Consider the following 20,636-nt stretch of genomic DNA (forward strand, 5'->3'; position numbering starts at 1 on the left):
TCTAAGGTGGTAGCCTGCTCCGTCGAAAGTTTAGGAAGGTCAATATCATCAAGGAATGAGTGAATGTTTGATATATTTGATTCATTATCCAAGTGTTATCAGTTATTATAAAAGTCTCTAAATATGTTATTGATGTCTTGTATGTTATTCTACCCTGTGGATCTCTGATGGCTGTTATAAGTGTTTTTTCTCCATCGCGTTTCAATTGATTTGCTCGAAATTTACCTGATTTGTCATTGAATTCGAAATGATTTGCTCTTGTTTGTTGCATAGGCAATTGTGTCTTTTGATGGATGATTGAGATGATTGAGATCAAGTTGAGATGTAATTGTCCAGATCTCATTTCGGATTTGCTCAATTGATGAGTGGGCTTGTTGGGAGTGCAACTGCTTTAGTCACTGTTCGAGTTTATTTTGTAATTCTTGTTCTTTATTTTTCTTGTGAGTGGAGAATGAAATAATACTACATCTTAGAACTGAAAATGAAGTCCAGTACGTGCTGCGAACACTGATTTGGATCTATCGCACTGGTCAGATAAAGGTCCGAAATATGACTCAGAGCTTCCGCCACCCCAGCGCATAATCCATAACGATACGGAGAAGAAAGTTTCCCCAGACAAGTGAAACCGAAACACCCCTGTGCTGAACTTTATCCGTCTGTTTACGGAAATGACATAGGTGCGTGACGCGAAGGGTTTTTCTTCTTCGCAGTGGCTCCGTTTGTGTAAAAGTAATACGATTTAAAGGTTGGATTCTATCAAAACGGTTTCACATTGTGACTTAACATCACATGGACTAGGGATGAATGATCTTCACCTGGGCGGTCTCTTTAAAGGAAACGCTCCATCAGCGTTATACAGCACTGTTCCTGAGGAATATTTAACTCGACGGTTTAAAATGTTTCTACTATTTGTAAATCAAACTCAGTTTTGAAAATACATTGAGAGATAAAAAAACACACAAAGGAACACGAATCTGGAAAAATCTAATTTTCCTTCAACAAAGATTTTTTTAACTTATTTGGCTGCTTCTGGCGATTTTAGAAATGCGCAAGATGGCGGCTTTTGCTGTGGTGTGTCACATGTGTATTCCCTAGAATGTGGGTTATTTGATCGCCAACAATCCCCAAGAGCAAGATCACGCATATATTGTTTTATAGTGTCCGACGAACGCCAGGATTTGTGAATATTTCTGGCTGGAGAACAGTCTAAACTTGGATCCAGTAGTGTGTTGAAGACTCCTCCCAATATAATAATTGATTCAGAGAATTCTAAGAGTGAAAATATATTGTGAAATAAATTTGGGTTATCCTCATTGGGGCAATACATATAAGCTATGGTTAATTTGATGTTTCCTAAAATCCCATTAATCATTATGTAACGCCCTTCTGGGTCTGATATTGTGGTTTTATTTTGATATGGGATTCTTTTATTGATCAATATGAGACACCTAATTTTTGTTGTACGGTGTGGAAAACATCTGATTAACCAATTTTGCTTTGAGTTTGAGGTGCTCAGATCCATTGAAGTTGGATTCTTGCAGTAGACAGAAGCTGGGGTTCATCCTGGTGAGGTTGACTTAGGATTTTGCTGGGTTTAGCATGTGAGCCCAAGCCTCTCACATTCCAACTAACAAACTTAATGTGTGTCATTGAAGTTAGTTGGGGGGTGATGGCACAGTGCTACCGCTCCCATGCTTTCCCATAGATAGGCCTGGGATTTCCTCCTTTACATTCATTTTCACTCATAGTATTGCAGGCAGTTTGTAGGGATACATATCTACACAAACAATCGATAAGTAGACAGAGATGAACATAGAACATTGCCGTATTAGACATACAATAGGTGAGAGACATAATAGAGTGAGAGTGATAGGAGAAGTGAGGAGAGAAGGATTAGGGAGGTGAGATGATGAGAGAAGTAGGGAGGGGGAATTAGGAGGGTGAGATGAGAGTGAGCAATATTTTAAATCCTGACATAGCATGCCTATCAGTACATCTTGCAGTATATAATAACCAGAATTACAATAATACAAACATAATGATCAAAATAACCAGGGTGTGATGGAGGATACAGGTTTCCCCTTCTGCCGGTTCTCCTTCAGGACGCGATACAGCACCTTCCGTCGGTCGTTGATCTCCCGTGTGAATTGATCGTTCATACCCAGCATGGTTCCTTTCAGCACCCGTCCTTTGCTTTTACCCAGCTCCTTGTGCTTGAAGTGTTCAAACTTGGCAATGATGGAGTGGAGACAGTTCCCCACGCAGTGTCCCAATCGATGAACCCGGTGGAAGGTGATGTGCTTCCGTCGGGAATTTCAGGGCGGAGAAAGTCTTTCACCATATTTTCTGGGGACTTGGTGTTGTTCTCTGGGATCCCAGAAAAGATGAGGTTGTCCCACATACTTCTGTATTGTATATCCAGGATAGCCTCTTTCATTATTTTATTTTATTTTTTTACAACTTCCATCTCCACTGTGAGACGATCCAAGGAGGTTTTTAGATCTGTGTTGTCTTTTTGCATCTCGCCAACCGTGCGGTGCAGGTCATCAAGGCTGGCTTTAATTTCGGTAATGTCTCGGAAAAGTGGACCAAGCATGTCCAGCTTCTTGTTAATCTCATCCAAGACACTCACCACTACAGCACAGACTTTTTCCTTTTCCGCAGGATTATTGCGGTCCTGGTCGTCTTCCATCATGTATTCGTTATAGAAAAAATCGATATAATCCTCGAGGTCCTCCATTTGGGTTTTGCGCGGTGTTCCTTTTTTTATATTTATATATATCAATATTATTTGCATTTCGCTTTGTTATTTTGTCTGAGATGGAGCTGCCAGTGTGATAGTTAGTGTAGCAGGACGCCGCTATGTTGGGTCTCCACTCACTACTCACCTTCCGCTTCCGTCTTTTCACAAGATCTCAGCATGCCCCTGTATCGCACAGCCTCCTGTCTCTCACAGCCCCTCGTCTGTCATTGCCTCCTGTCTCTCACATCCTCCCGTCTCTCACTGTTGTTGCTGCTGCTGCTGTTGTTGCTGCTGGTGTTGCCGTTGCTGCTGGTGTTGTTGTTGCTGCTGCTGTTGTTGTTGTTTCTGTAGCTGCTGCTATTACTGCTGTTGTTGTTGTTGTTGCTGTTTCTGTTGTTGCTGCTGCTATTGTTTCTGTTGTTGCTGCTGTTATTGTTGCTGCTGTTGCTGCTGTTGTAGTTGTTTTTGCTGTTGTTTTTGTTGTTGTTGCTGCTGCTGTTGTTTTTGTTTCTGTGGCTGCTGCTGTTGTTGCTACTGTTGTTGTTTTCTGTTGCTGCTGCTGTTGCCGTTGTTGCCACTGCGGTTGTAGTTGCTTTTGTTGCTGTTGCTTTTGTTGTTGCTGTTGTTTCAAGGGCATTTTTTTGAGATGACCAGCTGACAACTATGTTTTTGATTGTATTTCTTTGTAATGCGCATTGTGTTGCCCTGGTGTGAAATGCGCTTTATAAAGTGTGACTTGACATAACAGGGCCACAGTATGATGAGCTGTTTTTTGAACCTCTGGCCCCAACTCACCCCACTCAATGACCAGCGTGACCAGAGCCACGGACACCCCTTCCCTCCATTCTTTTAAGAGGTTTAGGTGATCTGATTTAGCTGTGTCACCCCCTGCCTGTCAGACCGTTTGACCTCATAATCGACTTCGCCAACCCGCCTTGTGACCACATAAGGCCCTTGCCTCTTCAAAAGCCATTTAGAGCTGGACATAGGGAGCAACACTAACACCTTGTCTCTCGGTGCAAATTGTCTGAGTCGAGCCCCCTGGTGGTATAAGAGCCACTTACGTTCCTGAGCCCGGGGCAAAATCTCCCGTGATAACGGTCGAATCAGCGCATGTAACTTTGCTATCGGGTCCATGACATACTGTATTTAATTCTTACTGGTGCAATGACCTTCCTCTCAGTTTACTTTAATTAGGTCAAGCACCCCCTGGGGTCTCCTGCCAAAGAGGAGTTCAAAGGCAGAAAATCCCTTGGAGGCCTGGGGAACCTCCAGCGGGTCCAACCACTTGTCCCAATTACGGATATCGTCAAGAACAAACTTTCAAATCATGTTTTTCAGTGTTTTCTTAAAGCGCTCCACCAGGCCGTCGGTCTGGGGTTGGCAAACGCAGGTCCGAATTGAATCGCAGTGACTCGTAAAGTTCCCGAAGTTTATGTGACATAAAGGTAGTGCCCTGGTCGGTCAGGATTTCCATCGGAATCCCAACTCGGGAGATGGTAACAGCACCTGCGCCGCACTTTTGGCCATAACACTGCGCAGGGGCACTGCTTCTGATTCTGACACAAAATTGATACCCACGGGCACTGCGGCCCGATGAGGTCCATACTGAGTCTTTCGAACGGGAATTCGACTAGGGGGAGGGCCTCAACAGCGCTCCTGGCGGAGCCAGAGGGTTAAATAACTGGCACTTAGGACATGCAGCGCACCATTAACACACATCTGGCCAAATGCCTAGCCAATAGAAGCGGGCCATTATCCGCTGTTGTATTTTCTCGGACCGAGGTAATTGGCCATAGGGTTTTGGTGAGCCACCTGGAAGAGCATTCTCCTCTACTAGCCGTGAATGCATTCCCCCAGCCGCTCTCATCAATGTGTCAAACCCTGGCCAATCCATGGCCAAAATCCGAGAGTGTGACAGGCGGGAATTAACCGCAGCCTGTACACTATGCTTTTTTTCCTTGTCACAAATTTCAAGCTGGACCATCGGATACGTGTGAATTCCCCCATTCACACAATGAATCTCCAACTGTGACGCCTCCACCAAAGCCCCGGGTCAAACCAAGCGTTGCTGGACCATCGTCTGCCAACAGTCCGAGTCCAGCAAAGCCGGATATCTACCCCTACCCCTTTCCGACGGGAGGGGTCTGGCGGGCCGGCGACCCAGACTACCAGTCTGAGTTCCATCGGAGGACAGTCGTGGCCGTCGTGGCTGGGCCGCCCGCAGTGTCCATACCCCTGCCAATTTCCCGCGGCAGCACCGCCTTGGGAGCTGAGGGGGACAGAGAGGGGACAACACGGGAAGGCGAGAGAGCGTCCCGTGGCACCACAGAACCCGGCGAATCCTTGACTCCTCGGCACTACGTCCTGGGGTCGGACGTAGCACCCCCACTGTTTGTCCTGTGATTTTGATGAGATGATTGCTGACATCACTTCCCCCTCTGGCTTCTCTGGGCACCCCTAGTATTGCCACTTCGGAGGTGGGCCTCCACTGACAGTCCTTTGCTTCTCCCATGGATTTGTAGGGCAGTCCTTTCTCAGGTGGCTGGTTTGCCCTCATCCCCAGCATGCTGGTTCTGTTGTATTCCGGGGGGAAGTTGTCTGCTGTCCCATTGCATCGTTTTTCCTCCCATCAAAGGCTTTCCAAATGGCATTGTGTGTCCTCTGCCCAACATGTGGCGGTGGTTTGTGTGTTTATGTGTGTTTATCGGAAAAGCTCTCTTTTCTATGCCCAACAATACAACAACCTGGTGGAATTCTATAAACCCTTCTGTCCACTAATATCCCCACTATTTATCGCAATGGTTACAGAGATTTAGTCCCAAGGATCCAACCCTCACCTCCAGTCAAAGATCCATAAGCCTGATTAATTGTCATTTAATGATCATTAGTTAAACACTAATCAACGCAATTGAAAAAGTAATTTAATTTATAATTCAACCAGACCAAATAACAAATCTCAAAGGAACAACTTAAATACTGTTATTGCTTCTTTAGATGTCGAAAAACATCTGACAGAGTTAATTAATCATATCTCTTGTCAACCCTCAACAAATTTGGCTTTGGAGAGTCACTCATTCAATGGATAAAAAGTCTGTATAACTTACCATCTGCTTCTTTTATCACCAATGGTTACATTTCACAGTGTTTCCCTTTTCAACATGGCACAAGACAAGGATGTCCACTCTACCCTTTACTATTCTCCATTTTTATTGAACCCCTGCCTGCGGCCATCCATTAAACAATTATATAATTGGCATACAAATAGGAAACTCTGTTCACAAAATCAGTTTGAATGCAGATGACACTTTGCTATCTTTGTGGAACCCAATATCATCCCTACTGGAAGTTTTCAATTGTTTACAGTGGGAGCCACTTGGCAAGGGCAGCTGAACCATGCCAGGGACAAGTCAGATTCATCGCTGGTCTGTGGCTGATCCCAGGAGGGTCCCGGCACGAACCCGCTTGGGATCCTGCCTGTGATGACATCCACCCCGATGACGTAATGGACTGGGAATGCCCCCAAGCAACATTTGTGTAAAAGCATCTGCAATGCTTTATTTGTCCCGCGGGAAGAGCAGTTGTTCAAACCTGTAAGCAACTTGAGTATACAGGATAATCTTGCATTTGTTTTGTGAAAAATATACAGTACATGTTTTGGAACGGAACATACTGTCAGGCTGCACAATCAACTGTATATTAATCGCAATGTCACACACCCTACACACAACCTACAATCTATCTCTATCAAACAAATTCACTCAATTTTAGCACAACCCGGATGTTCTGGTTAAAACCAAACCAATAATCTTCAGGTCCTGGAAACGGCAAGGAATTATTAATCTGGAACACAATTTTGAAGACAAATCACTTTTATCTTTCCAAACACTAATCCAAAGGTATATTATCAGTGGTTTCCTGCAATTTCTTCAACTACAGCAGTCTCTAAAAGTAAAAATACAATTAACGAACAACATCCTACAACCACCTCCAATGATTAAACGTCTTCATATAGGTAATTTCAAAAGTCCCTTTCCCTTTCCCTTTCCTTTTTCCTACAAACTCTTATTAAAACAGATGACACTTTGTCTTTACCAACCATGGAATGGGAAAGAGACCTTGCTATTTCCATGATATCAACTTCTGGAAGCCTGTTTGCAACACATATTTTCTATGACTAGCAATTTAACTTATCCAGTATAAGATTTTGCACAGAGCACAAATCACTCAACAAAATGTTTTCGAAATGGGACTCCTGGTAAAAGACGGTTGCTGTCAGTTCCCTCAATACCAGAGATGAGTACAGTCATGACATCTGACTCTACCCACCTAGCCAACATTTTGGAGATCACCAAGAAACTAACAACCCTCACACGGTCACAGCTTTCCAGTTTCCTATACGTCTCCTTGGTGACCTCTCCTCAGTTGGCCCACCACCCAAACACCAGCAACCCATTTTGGTGGCCTTAACAATTGCCAAGAAAATACCCTTCTGGGGTGCTGGTGGCTGGCACCCGAGTGTTGGTTTGGGGAGTAATTGCGGGTTTGGAGCTTGGGCCGGCGGGCGGGGATTGCGGATTGTGGGATCGGAATCCACAAACTGGGTTGAGCGCATGCATCTTTTGCTTTCTCACTGTTTGTTACTAATGTAATCTTTTAAGACACTTTTATTATATGTCCTCACTTTCCATAGAATAGGTGATTTATTCCATGTACGTGTATAACTATTTAGTCTTGCTTGTCTGACATAAAACCGCACTGAAAAAGCAGGAGATTAGGCCGCTAGTACCTCTGCCTCACTGAAGGGGGCATGTGCGTCAATAATCTCCATTGAGACGGAGAAGCTTTTAAAACTAAAGGAAGATAAGGAGGACTTTTACAACAAAGTCACAGAGATTTTTGTCCAGAAGGATAGAAGAATGGACTTTACTTACAAGTAAAGGTAAGGCCATACATACACTGCAGTATATAATTTTATTTGTATTGAATGAGTATGTAATTAATTAAATACTAATAGTCATTTTCGAATTACGATGGCACATTAAGAACACACGGAGGGTGCAGAGCAAATGCACGCTCCAGTGAACCTGTCCCTGCCTATCATCAATGTCCCTCAAAACCCCGCAAAAAAATAAAACACCTGAGGTCCCAATATATCCATTTCACCCTGTTACAGAAAACTTCAAAGAAAACAATACAAAATCAAAGTAATATGTCTTGATTAAAATATCTACTGTAGAGTACAGACTTTTCATCAATAATACAGGTTACATTGTAGTAAACAAACTCCAATATTATAAAAACATGCATAACACATATGTATGTATTGAACTGTCGCTTTTTAACACTATCAACTTTTAATGATATTTCACTCGACACTCCTGATCATGATGTCCTCATTCAGGGTCCATCATCCATTTTCATCCTCCATTTTTGAATGTCCATGTTTGAGTGTTCAAGTCCATTAGGCTGTTAGGATCTCTGGACACAGCCAACTTCAGACTGGTCCTGAAAGAAAAATTCACCAGCCAGTATCTTGCACACACATCAAATACAGTATAATAATTTCGCTTTTGCATTATGCTTTTACATTATTCCAATATATGATTAACATTTTCCTTTTCCCCCCTTTGTCCATGCATTTTCCCAGTTAAAAATAGACTTGAGTCTATGACGGAATCAGATATTTAGAATAGGTATTTCTCTGCTAGTGTTAGCTCCTAACTACACACCTCTACCGAATTCAGTCCTGTATGCTAACAGATTTTAACAATGCCATTTTTCAGCACACCATTCAATTTATCATAAACACCTTGGCTTTGCGGAAGATAAACAGCTCCTAGACGTTGTTTAATTTTGCAGGTTCGATGTCTGTCCCTCCTTTACGAACAGCTGTAGAATGCCAAATTCCATTTGTCTTTTCTCCGTGCGTCTCCTTCCTCTTTTTCCTTTCTTTTGATTTACTGTATATGTGGACACAAGCGCCTGCATTGTTTTAATCACATCCGGGTTAAGAGTTCCTTCAGCTGGCCATCGTTGTTCAATGTCAGGCCACCGCTTGCTCCATTTTCCTGATATTTTTGCAATATCTGTAATAAGAGGATTATTATTTCGCACTACATCAATAGGAGTGATTACTTTTGTAATTTTTGTATCCATTTCTTTTATTGTAAATCGAATTGATTTATTTAAAAATTATTTATAAAGCACCGTGTAATCACACTCAACCAAAAACGACTGAATTTACCAACCCCAAAGGAGACAAATAGCAATAGAAGCAACTTCACTTGTTCGTGATCTGATACATCTGATCATACTCATTTATCTTAAATTATCAAAATGTCCATCAATGTTCACTCTCAAAACAGCCTCAATCAAGGTAAACCATACTCAGATAATGAAACCAATATTCACAGCACTCAACTGTATTTAAATCAAATCAGTTTTTCTGCATGTGATCAATCAAATCAATAATGCTCCATTAATTAGGCGAATGCCTTGATTAGTCAGTCCGTTGCCAAGTCTCTTACTAACTAATTGCAAAAGCAATATAAGAAAAACAACTGCTGTAATCCTACATGTGAGAACAAGCAATCATGTAGTATATAACTAGATGTACACACATATAGGTAAATGGTTATTTCTCGCGCATTTGAAATAAAGCAATGTTTACTTTTATTCATACGACACATTTAAATCTAAAGGGTATATTAATCAATCTAATATCACCTGTAATTAATTATTTTTATTCTATTTTCCTATTTAATTAAATTTTATTTCTATTTATTTTATTTTATTTTATTTTTATATAAATTCATTTATTTATATTCTTCTGTCGTACTTCTTCTCCACCCCTCTTGTCAGGGGGAGTCGAATAAGTACCACTCTGTATAAGGCACGACCCCTTGCTCCACCTCTTAAATTTAGTCACAACTTCCAATTTGCACTGGTCGTCAGCGAACGAACATCCTGTTTTAGCTCCCCTTCTGAACAGCCCAGTGTAATGCAGTTACGCACGGAGTCAAAGCTGGTTCCTTTCACTCAGCAGCCGAAACACAAAACCTCTTCTCTTGCATCAAAAACTCAGCTTTTCCTTCTATTTCACCAAGACCATCTGCTCGTTTAACCAACAGGACTCACAACAACACTGTCACACACACTCCAAGCACAAAACGAAAATAACTCACACACCAACCAAACAATCCACAAATCCTACTCATAATTTAGAGCATAAGATTTTCTATTATTTTCTGAATGTGTATATGCATGTGTAGGCAGACTGTTTCTGGTGATTCTAGTACTTCTCTCAAGAAGGCTCATTTTGTTATCAAATATAAAAAGTCCTGTGAAGGTTCATATCCTTTATCAAATGTATAAAACATCCTTGAAAGGAAATGGCTCATATATATTTATCAAACGTCCTTAAAGAAAAAGGCTCATATATTTATCAAACATCCTTAAAGAAAGGCTTATAATCATTATTATCAGCTTTACAAAGTCCGTAAACATGCTCATATATATTTATCACTAAAGGGGCAAGAAATGTTTCTTTTATGTATTATTTAACGGCTCACCACATATGTATGCCATTTTATAACACATGTATTCTATATATCATTTATACATATACACGAACAATACACAAATCTCTTCACACCTCTTCAGCCACGGCACACACACACACACATAGGCACACTCACACCCCAAATGGAAAAAGACGTCTGCCCAGCCGTACATCTGATTCTTCAGAATCTTCAACAGCGCTTAACTTTATACTTTAACCTCAACTCATGTATACTTTTCTAATTTCATCAAGATTTTCACTTTGGCCAGACTTTTAAATTTTCACTTTGGCCAAACTTCTAACAAATTATCCTTTTAATCAGATTCTTTCAGCATGCATGTTCGATGTGCACTCATTCTCTTAGGCTGGTTCAGCCCTGCTTTTCCCCATTTTTTTGTCAAACTTTATTTTTCATGTTTTCAGCCTTTAACTTGTAAGTCTTTTTGCTTCACTTTTCATCTTTTTCATCTTATTTTAGTCTTTTAACTTGTCTCTCTTTCACTTTTCATCTTTTTCATCTTACTTTAGACTTTTAACTTTTATCTTTTTTTCACTTTTCATCTTTTTCATCTTACTTTTGACTTTTAACTTTTATCTCTTTTTCACTTTTCATCTTTTTCATCTTACTTTAGGCTTTTAAAATGTATCTCTTTTTCACTTTACTTTCATCTTTTTCATTTTCATTCATATCATTTTATATTGACTCAATTCCTCTGGCCAGGGTTATTTCCTCTTTGTTTTTCCTACCTAGATTTGACTAGATTATATTTTCATTCGGCCAACTTTCATGCAGCATTTAATGTACACATGTCTTACTGATTAAGGAGATACAGGCCCTGTCTTCGTTAATCTTGCATGGTTATTTAAATAACTTTTGGCTACTAGTTCTGCAATTCTACAATTACTTTCTCCACATCTTTTAAGCCTTTAACTTTTACTTTTAACTTCATCTTTAATTTCTCTCGTCTCTATTCTCTATTTCAACTAAATTCTCTTTTTCTTCGTTTATTATTCTCTTATTCCCCTTATTTACGTCTTTTACAACTTAATAAACCCCAATTTAGACGGAAACTGACTTCACACATCAACACATCATCTCCATCTCCGCACAATCTGCTCTTGTCAGTGCAGCCTATCTGCACAAAACACTACCACTTCAAGAATCACACACAGCTCAATTTTGTTAGGAAACACTCACCCTTAGGTTTTTAAAGTGGTATTTCGCTGGAGCGGGCAGCATCGGCAGGTTAGCCCTAACAGATCCTGTTTGTGATGCCACTTTGTAGTTTCTTGATGAATTTGATGTGTTGATGAGGAAGAAGTGACTGCTGACGTTGACTTGAGTAAAATAAAATTATATTAAATATTGTATTCAATTAAAATAAAAAGTAAAGATTTATTACAAAAGAACAGCATCAGACTAGACTTGCCATGGACGTCTAGGAGAGAACCGAGCTGGATGGATTCTCTGTCGAATAAAACTCAGGCAGGTGCTATGTTAAACCAGAGAGAACGTTGACCATCTGATTCCCCTACATAGGTCACCGTTCACATTTTTCACCTGCCTTATCACCGGGACCCCTGACAATGGGCTCTCTCTCTCTCTCTTGGGGGCCCTGGCACTGTCTGTTAATAATTTATCTCATACAATGGGTACTGTCTTGGGACGCCACTCATTCCAAGACACCTCACCTGCTCTGTGGATAGTTTTGGGAGGTCGATATCATCAAGGAATGAGTCAATGTTTGATATATTTGATTCATTATCTGAGGGATATAGCTTATTACTAAAGTCTCTGAATATTTTATCAATGTCTTGCGTGTGTTATACTGCCCTGTAAATATTTGATGGCGGTGAAACGTGTTTTCTATGTTTCAGCTGATAAGAAAGAAATTTACCTGATTTGTCATTGAATTCAAAATAATTCACTCTTGTTCGTTGCATGAGGAATTGTGTCTTTTGATCGATTATGATTATTTGATCAAGATGAGATTTAATTGTCTGGATTAGCTTAGTGGATGAGTGGGCTTGTTGGGAGTGCAAGTCCTTTAGTTGTGGTTCTAGTTTATTTTGGCATTCTTGTGTGATCTCCTTCGGCGGGGGAGGGGGGGGGCAGACACCCGTCACCTGGCTGTCCGGGCATCTGTTCTCTGGCGCTCTCGGTGCACAGGGCACTCGTTGCAGGGTGGGCAGGCTGTGGGTGGGAGGTCGTCTGCCGTCATCTGTTCTGTGGTTGGCATGTGCCGGGGGCTGGTCAGGGGGCTGATGGGGATGCAGAGCGGCCTGCCATTTCCCCCTCCACCATGTGCAGATGTCTTTCAGGCAAAATCTGCTTGTAACAGAGTTATTGCAAGCAGATCTTGATGATTAAAGAATGAATAATAAGAAGAAGAGTGGCATTGCAGGTTGAGAAGTTGAACTCCATTTGCAGACTAACTCTGTCCTAGATGCAGTGGCATACAAATACTCTGTGTTGTATGCCAAGCATGCTGACAGCACAGGTTTAAAAAAAAACCCCCAAAAAAACAATTGAAAATATCACGTAATGTGGCCGCTAGTTTAAGATTAACTCTCTGAAGTAACCGGACAATGTGACTGCTCATTGAATTAAATCAAAATAATAATAAATTAAATTAATGCATTTTTATCTAATCTCATCTATTGTCTTTAATATTTTTGTGTCTACTGTCTGCTCCCTCTGCCTTTTCCAAAGTACTAACACAGTGATGGTGAGCTTTGAGAAGGGAGACAGTGTGGGGCTGAGGCTCATGGGAGGAAACGATGTGGGCATCTTTGTTGCCAGTGTTCAAGAGGGCAGTCTCGCTGAGAATGAGGGGCTCCGCGCCGGAGACCAAATCATGAAGGTAGAGTCACTGCAAAGAACTCTTTGGCAAAATCTTGACACACACTCTTGACACACACTCTTGCATGTCGTCAGTAGTCTTTGAGACAATGAGAACAATGAGACAATAACTGCATAGTTTGACACGAAGGCATACGTCACAGGTTTATATGGACTAAGTCGATGACATGCATTGATTAAATTAAAAGTATGTTAAAATCTTAGAAGGGGGGCACTACCTGTAAAACAGGAATATTAATTATTGTTATGGTGGCCGGTGAAAGGAGTCCTCTGCATTTAACCCATCCTGTCTTGTCCTTCCTCCGGGGGGGCAGCCAGGAACAGCGAGCCGCATTCGTCGGCGCGCCCGGGGACCTGGTAATGAGTGTCCATCGCTGGTCAGACGATGATGTGTTCGAGAGAGAGAAAAGGGTTCCTTACGTTTTATAGTGTTAATCTACTACAAGAACGCAACTTCCCATAGAATTACCCATATCACTTCGGGTGGGGACTGGTTCCATCTGTCCTATCTATTTATCTACCTGTAGTCCTTATCGAATCTACGTTTCTGTGACACATTTAACTATCAATAGTCCACCTCATTCTTAAATTATTTTACATGGTTCAGCTTCAACAAATATAGCATAATTACATGTTACATTCCACTTTTGTCCAAAGCGACCCACAATAAGTACATTTGTCACAGTATCACTGTATGTCACAGTTACAACCAGCAAAACAAAATGATCGAAGGAGGGGAGTGACATGAGCGAATTTTGGTTCATTGAAAACTAGACGGGCTGCTGCATTCTTGATATGCTATAAAGTTCTGATGCAACAGACAGGTAGTTCAGCTAGAAGAGAACCAGAAGTTGTTTCACGTCCCTCGAGTGGTATGGTTGTATTCTTCGGATGTTTTTGAAGGAAAACCAAGAGGAGTAAGTTGTAGCAGCGATGTGGGCAGAGCAGGAGAGCTGATCATTGAGAATTACCCCAAAGTTCTTGGCAGTCTGAGATGGAGATACTTTGGTGTTCTTGATGATGATCAAGAGTTCTGTGTGAGGGCAGTCTTTCCCAGGGAGAAGGAGGAGCTCCATCTTGTCGAGATTAAGGTTCAGGTGCTGTCTGGAAATCCATGCATTAATGTCTTGAAGACATACAGAGATGCACCTCTCCTGATATTCCAAAGAGGGAAAGGATAGATATTGGGGATGTTAATAATTAACCCTTAACCGACAATAACAATTTTGACCGATTAATACAACAGTTAAATAATTTTAAAAAGATATTAAAAAAAGTTTGTTGCATGGAATCTATCTATTACAGGTCTTTAGTTGTGGACAGCTGCTGGGTGGAGGAATGGTTTATTCAGTAAACGCTTCACTCTGGCAGACTTCAGGGCAGTAGGAGTCCAGGTACAGGGAGGAGTTGATGACAGTAGTGAAATATGTTGTTAAACACACACAAAACATTTTATGGTGATGATAATCTTTCCTTTTTTTGTGAATTGCTTGTCAACATTACTACCTTTTTATTCCCACTAGTTGAGGTAAAAGGAAAGGAAGGTAATACTTTGATATTTTGTGCCTCACTTGGATATGTACACAACAGACTAAGATGCAATTTAACTAAATTGACATAAAAGTATATCATTGCACAGTTATTTTGAAACACTGAGTATAGAATGGATTACACAAAGTTAAAAGTGATCAAATCCAGGGGCATTGTCAAAAGTCTGTGGTTTAGTTTCAGTCAACACATTTTGTCTTTGTCTTTGACTGTGTGTTAATGTGTGAATAAAAATCTTCTTTTGTCACTTTTTCCACATATATAGGTTTAAGAAATATATATAACATCTAAATGTTAAATCACAATCAAAATATTAAACATTAAATGTATACATAAATCCTAAACATAAATATTACATTTTACACATACATATAATCCCAAATATAAATATTCAATATAAATCCTATATCTTAAACTTGAAAATTTGAATAAAAATATTAATCTTTAATCTAAATCTGAATCCTAAATCTTGGGTTTGACCAAACACCACAGATATTTCCAAAAGGCATCCTTGCCGTAAATTCCAGCTTTGTTAAGCTTAAGATGTGTAGTCCCCTTGACATCATTTTTTACATTTAGTCATTTAGCAGACGCTTTTATCCAAAGCGCCTTACAATTATTCAAACACCGACGGACGCAGCCATCAGGAGCAATTAGGGGTTAAGTGTCTTGCTCAAGGACACTACAGCATGCTAGCAGGAGGAGCCTGGGATCAAACCAGCAACCTTTAGATTACTAGACGACCAGCGACCAGCGACCAGCACTACCTCCTGAGCTACCATCCCCTCTGACATATTTTATACTTCTTCAGTTTTTGTGACCAATTGATGCACATTACCAACATGGATGCCAAACTGTTGCAGGATGTTACTATAGTAATAGTTTTAACTATAGTTGTTTTTTTTCAAGGTAAACAATGTAGATTTCCAAGCCATCCTGAGGGAGGAAGCAGTGCTCTTCTTGCTGGAGATCCCCAAAGGAGAAAACATCACTATCCTGGCACAGAGCAAGCCTAATGGTAATATGCCCCTTTTTTATATGCCATAACAAGCCATTTGTGATTATTCATAAATGTATTATTGTCAAAGAATAGATACATACAGTTTCAACACTTGCTGACTATGGGTAATATTGGAGTTCAAAGACTAACACACCTCAATATTTACCATTATATTTACTTCTCGTCAACATTATTAATATTATACTGGTAGAGTATATGTTATGCAAGGCCTCTGAACAAAATGTATTATGTTGTAATGAACACAAGGATCATAGACTTAGTGATATTACTAGTTTTTCAAAATGTTTATTCTTGCCCCAAAGTTCATTGTTCGAAGGATGATTTGTACTTTTCAAATTAACTTTCACTGGTTTTATTATGATTCCAAGGTGAGTATAGGTTAGATCAGAAGTAACTTATATTCACATTGACATTTTATTTTATGTTATCACACTCATTATTTCTGGAAATACCAAATTTGTCACACTCTGCATTGGGACAGGCACAGTTTTAGTGATTTGCCGGGCCTAGGCAAAGACCTATGTTAGGCCCTTCTCCATTTTGCTTAAGGCAATCAAAGCTGGGGATTTGGTATTGTAAGTGAAACAATTTGGAGGCATCTCTTTCAGTTAACAAAGCCACACAACAAACGGACAGACCCAAATGAGAATTATAACTGAAGAACTTCGAATGACCTTATGTCAGTAAGAAGAATACAAGCTGAGTGGAGTAGTCCACTGAACAGGTCGTCATACCCAGACGTGTCCACCCTGGTGATCTTGGCTGCCTCGTTTTAGGACACACCAGATTTCACAGAGAGACTCACAGTGTCCATTGTCCATGTCCAACTATGATGTTTACTGACTTGAGTGACTGAACTGGAGTAGGATAACCGTTGCATGAAAAGCAATAATTAGTGGACCTTTCATAACTTCATTTTTGTGGCCTACAGCTCTTGTATACATTAAAACATTATTTTGGAGCTCCCCCTGTGCTATTCGGGACTTCCCTCAGTAATTCCTTCTTGCAGCCTATGCTAGGGGCGTGCACGTTATGTGCAGTCCAGATTGGAGACCTAAATCTCATTGCACCAGGCGCGCAACCTGGCGTGTCGGTTATGGTTTGGAAAGCGGAAACGCTGTCTGTGAAAGTGACACCAGAAAGCAAAATGACAGATTGGATGACTGATCAGTGGCACAGATGACTGATCCTCACAGTTCTGCTGATGTTGGGACCATAATAGGTCCAAATACTTTTTGTCACTAGCTAAAATGTTTCATAAATTAAAAAAAAAGGAAACAAAATTCACAATGCGCTTTTGCGGATGAGGCCCCAAGCAAACCCTATGTCTTATGGTAAAACCGCGTATGCTTCCAGATGCATTGTAATATATTGAATATAATTAATAATATTGATGAATAGTATATTTGATAAAGTGCCTGAATGATTCTTTGATGTCCTGAAAATCTGTTTGTTGCCGGAATTTTTTGGAACTCTAAATGGGCAGATCAAAGAAAATAACTCTGTGAAACCCTGTTTCTTCCTTCCTTAATTTTCAAAATGTCCTTGTTATTTCTATGATTTTGTATTGTTTTACCACATATTAGTCATCTTCATTTTAACATTTTTTTTTTATGTAGTCTATAGTGATATCCTGGCTTCAGGGCGCGGGGACTGCTTCTTCATCCGGACCCACTTTAAATATGAAAAGGAAGCCCCTCAGTGCCTGGCCTTTGGCCGTGGGGAGATCTTCAAGGTCACAGACACCCTCTATGATGGCAAACTGGGTAACTGGCTGGCCATTCGTGCTGGCAAGGACACGCAGTTACTGGAGATGGGCATCATTCCTAACAAGAGCAGGTAACCTGAGGACAGTGAAGATTGTGCCTTCAGTGTCCTGGTGTTTTACTGATTGAGTTTGTTGGTCTTTCATTCAAAGTTAGCAGTGTCTTCTCCATCAGACTTTCTCCAGGTTACAGACAAGTTAATTGCACCAAATTAGTTTGAAAGAAAATGCAGCAATATCTTTGAATTGCATACATACATAGCATCACAAATTACCAAATATTAAGCTTGTCTGAACATTTATGAGTTATGCAGTGTGTTATCAGAAAAGTAAAAGGATCATCTTTTCTGCTTCCGGAAACAATACCGTTATGTTCATACATGTTCATACATGTTCAATATGTTCAACATCACCTCATCGTTGTTTCCATGGACACAGTGAATAAATGAGGCTGCACAGACACCATGAGAAGTTTACTTGTTTGACAGTGGAACGTTGTCCAGCTTTATGCACAGGAGTGTGGACTGAACGGGCACAATGGGTGAATGCAAGTTTTCCAGGGGCTGACTTGACAATTCCTAGTTGAACTTGTCTGGATTTGGTGTTAATTGATTTGTACTGTATGAGCCACAGTACCTAGCTACAGTCTTCTGACAATTATTTGGCAACATAACAGGATACATAGTCAGAATGTTGATCCCTGTGTGCCCAGTACAGAGAAATGCATTATAACATTAGATTTGCTTTTACCTTGCAAAAAAAGCATAAAAAAACAAAAACACAAAGAAGTAACAATAAAATAAAATAAAATATTTAATAGACAAAAAGTCAATAGTCTAAAATAGTAGATCTTGTTTCATTAAGATAGGTAGATAGTAATTTATTAATCACAGAAGTGACTGTGTCTCAGCAGCTCACATCAAAACATTAGGCAAAATAATAGTGAAGCAATAAAATAAAAATATAAGAAATAAAATGGCAATATATGGAAAGATTGCACAATATACAATAAATCGGTTAACGGTAAACAATAAAATACGGCAATATACACTATACCTAATGATAAATAAATCAGATACAGTGGTACCTCGACTTACGACTGTAATTCGTTATATAAGAACGGTCGTATGTTAAAACAGTCGTATGTCGAAGCAATTTTTCCCATATACACCACCACCTCATATCTTTCTATGATTTCCTTCTTAGTTTCAATGGGAGTCATTGCCTTTTTCTTTTTCCCATCCTTCTTTCTCATCCTTCTTCTTAGGACTCATCATGAAGGGTGAAAATAAACAAAATACACAGGACAAACACAGTAAATATGAAAAAAATATAGATAAGCCACGAACTACGTGCACACACGATGTAGGTCACCCGCTGACTGACTGCTGACTGGTCGCCGATGCGCCAACTGCAAATTTCCACGCTCGTATCTTGGAGCAGTCGGTCGCAAGTCGTTACAAATTTTCGTGACTATTGCTACTCGTTTCTTGGATTAGTCGTAAGTAGATGTAGTCGTAAGTCGAGGTACCACTGTAACAGAAAAAAAAAAAAAATTAAAATTAAAAAGACCTAAAAAATACAAGGTCATGTCCAAAAATGAAATATACAGTCCTGTAAAATAACTTATGATTTAACAGTTGTCATAGACACCAAGCTACCCTGGGTAAGGTTATCAGCTACTCAGTTTCCAGAGTCGGCTGCCTTTGCATATACAGTATGGGCGACAGCTCACACTGTACGTGTTAGCACTCTACTCTAAAAATTACTCTTAAGTATTTCCACAGAGGGATAGGTAATCAAAAACAGCAACTCAAAGTAGTTTGTGGGTCGTAGTAACAAATGTGTTCAGCGTCCTTCTTGCTCACTCCTGGTCTCAAATCCTCAAATCAAAACAACCACCTTTCAAAGCTCCCGCCGGTTCCAAAACTATGTAAGCCCACCCCTTAACTTGACAGTCATTTGGGTAAGCCAACATTGAAATGGTGTGCCGTGACACAGTGAACCAGAAAGATGAACTTAAGATAGAAATGGTGATGTAAATAAACCTCACATTAAATATCAGCCTGAACACTAAGCAAAATGTTGGCAATAAGCCAATAAATGGGAATTATACATTTCTTTATTAACAGATTCACATTTTCATGGTTGTGCGACTGTTTTCTTGTTGTTGCTTTTTTGTTGCTTTTTAATGAAGTTATTCAATCTGATGGTGGCAAGGCGAAAGTTACGTCCTGTAGTGGTCCTTGGAGCACCTTGGTTGACTCTGTAGTGTGTTGCTAAAGGAGCTTCTCTGCTCCGCCACAGAGTCATGTAGGGGGTGGGAGGGATTGTCCATGATGGCCAATAGTTTGGTCCTAATCCTACTATTGGCCCCCTCCTCCACAGAGTCCAGGGTGACACCAAGGACTAAACCAGCTTTCTTAACAAGCTTGTTTAATTTCTTTGCATCAGCCGCTTTGATACACCACTGCACCACACTGGCCACTCCTGACCGGTAAAAGATGTTCAGTTGAGTCCTGCACACACCAAAGGACCTGAGCCTCCACAGGAAAAAAAGCCAACTCTGGCCCTTCTTGTACATGGCTCCCATGTTACTAGTCCAGTCCAGTTTGTTGTCCAAGTGGACCCAAAATCCTAAACCAGCTTCATGTCCACCACCAAAGTCCACCACCATCTTCTTTGTCTTCTGCGTGGACCACTCAACAAAACTGTCCACAGTCCTCTGTACTCCTGTTCCTGACCCCCGCCGTCAGTGAGAGAGAGCTCTCTGATTGGCTCTTCAGTGAAACGAACCAGTGCACGAGAAGAGAAACAGAAATAAGCAGAGCAAGCAAAAAGCACCTTTTTATTTTAAAAGGGCACACAGAAAGAAGAATTAGAATAATCTTTATTGATCACACGACACGCCACATGACAACTGTTAGGCCCACCGCCTCCCAGCGCCAGTGAGGCCGCTTTTGCCCCATCTGCAGCTCCCCCCGTGAGCCAATTGCACACACCTGGAATTAATTACCTGCATCACTCCACACAGTATTTAGTCTCCAGCTTCCCAGTCATTCATTGCCAGACCGTCAACTAGCTTACTCGAGTTGTACAGCTACTGGCTCCATTTCTAGTTCCAAGTTCCTA

At 40.6% G+C, this 20,636-nt stretch overlaps 1 protein-coding gene across 1 annotated transcript in view; it reads left to right on the forward strand.

Moving 5' to 3' along the window:
* LOC307233126 (tight junction protein 2-like) overlaps positions 1-20,636 on the forward strand; it is a gene marked incomplete at both ends in the record, with an annotated part of 146,091 nt that overhangs the window by 87,434 nt on the left and 38,021 nt on the right. Inside the window, 3 exons of the mRNA XM_080004338.1 lie at positions 13,021-13,171; positions 15,628-15,736; positions 17,359-17,578. Coding sequence (XP_079860464.1) covers positions 13,021-13,171; positions 15,628-15,736; positions 17,359-17,578 — 480 coding nt within the window. The remainder of the gene's footprint in view (positions 1-13,020; positions 13,172-15,627; positions 15,737-17,358; positions 17,579-20,636) is intronic.

Source organism: Zeus faber, assembly GCF_960531495.2.
Source record: "Zeus faber genome assembly, chromosome: 7".
NCBI lineage: Eukaryota > Metazoa > Chordata > Actinopteri > Zeiformes > Zeidae > Zeus > Zeus faber.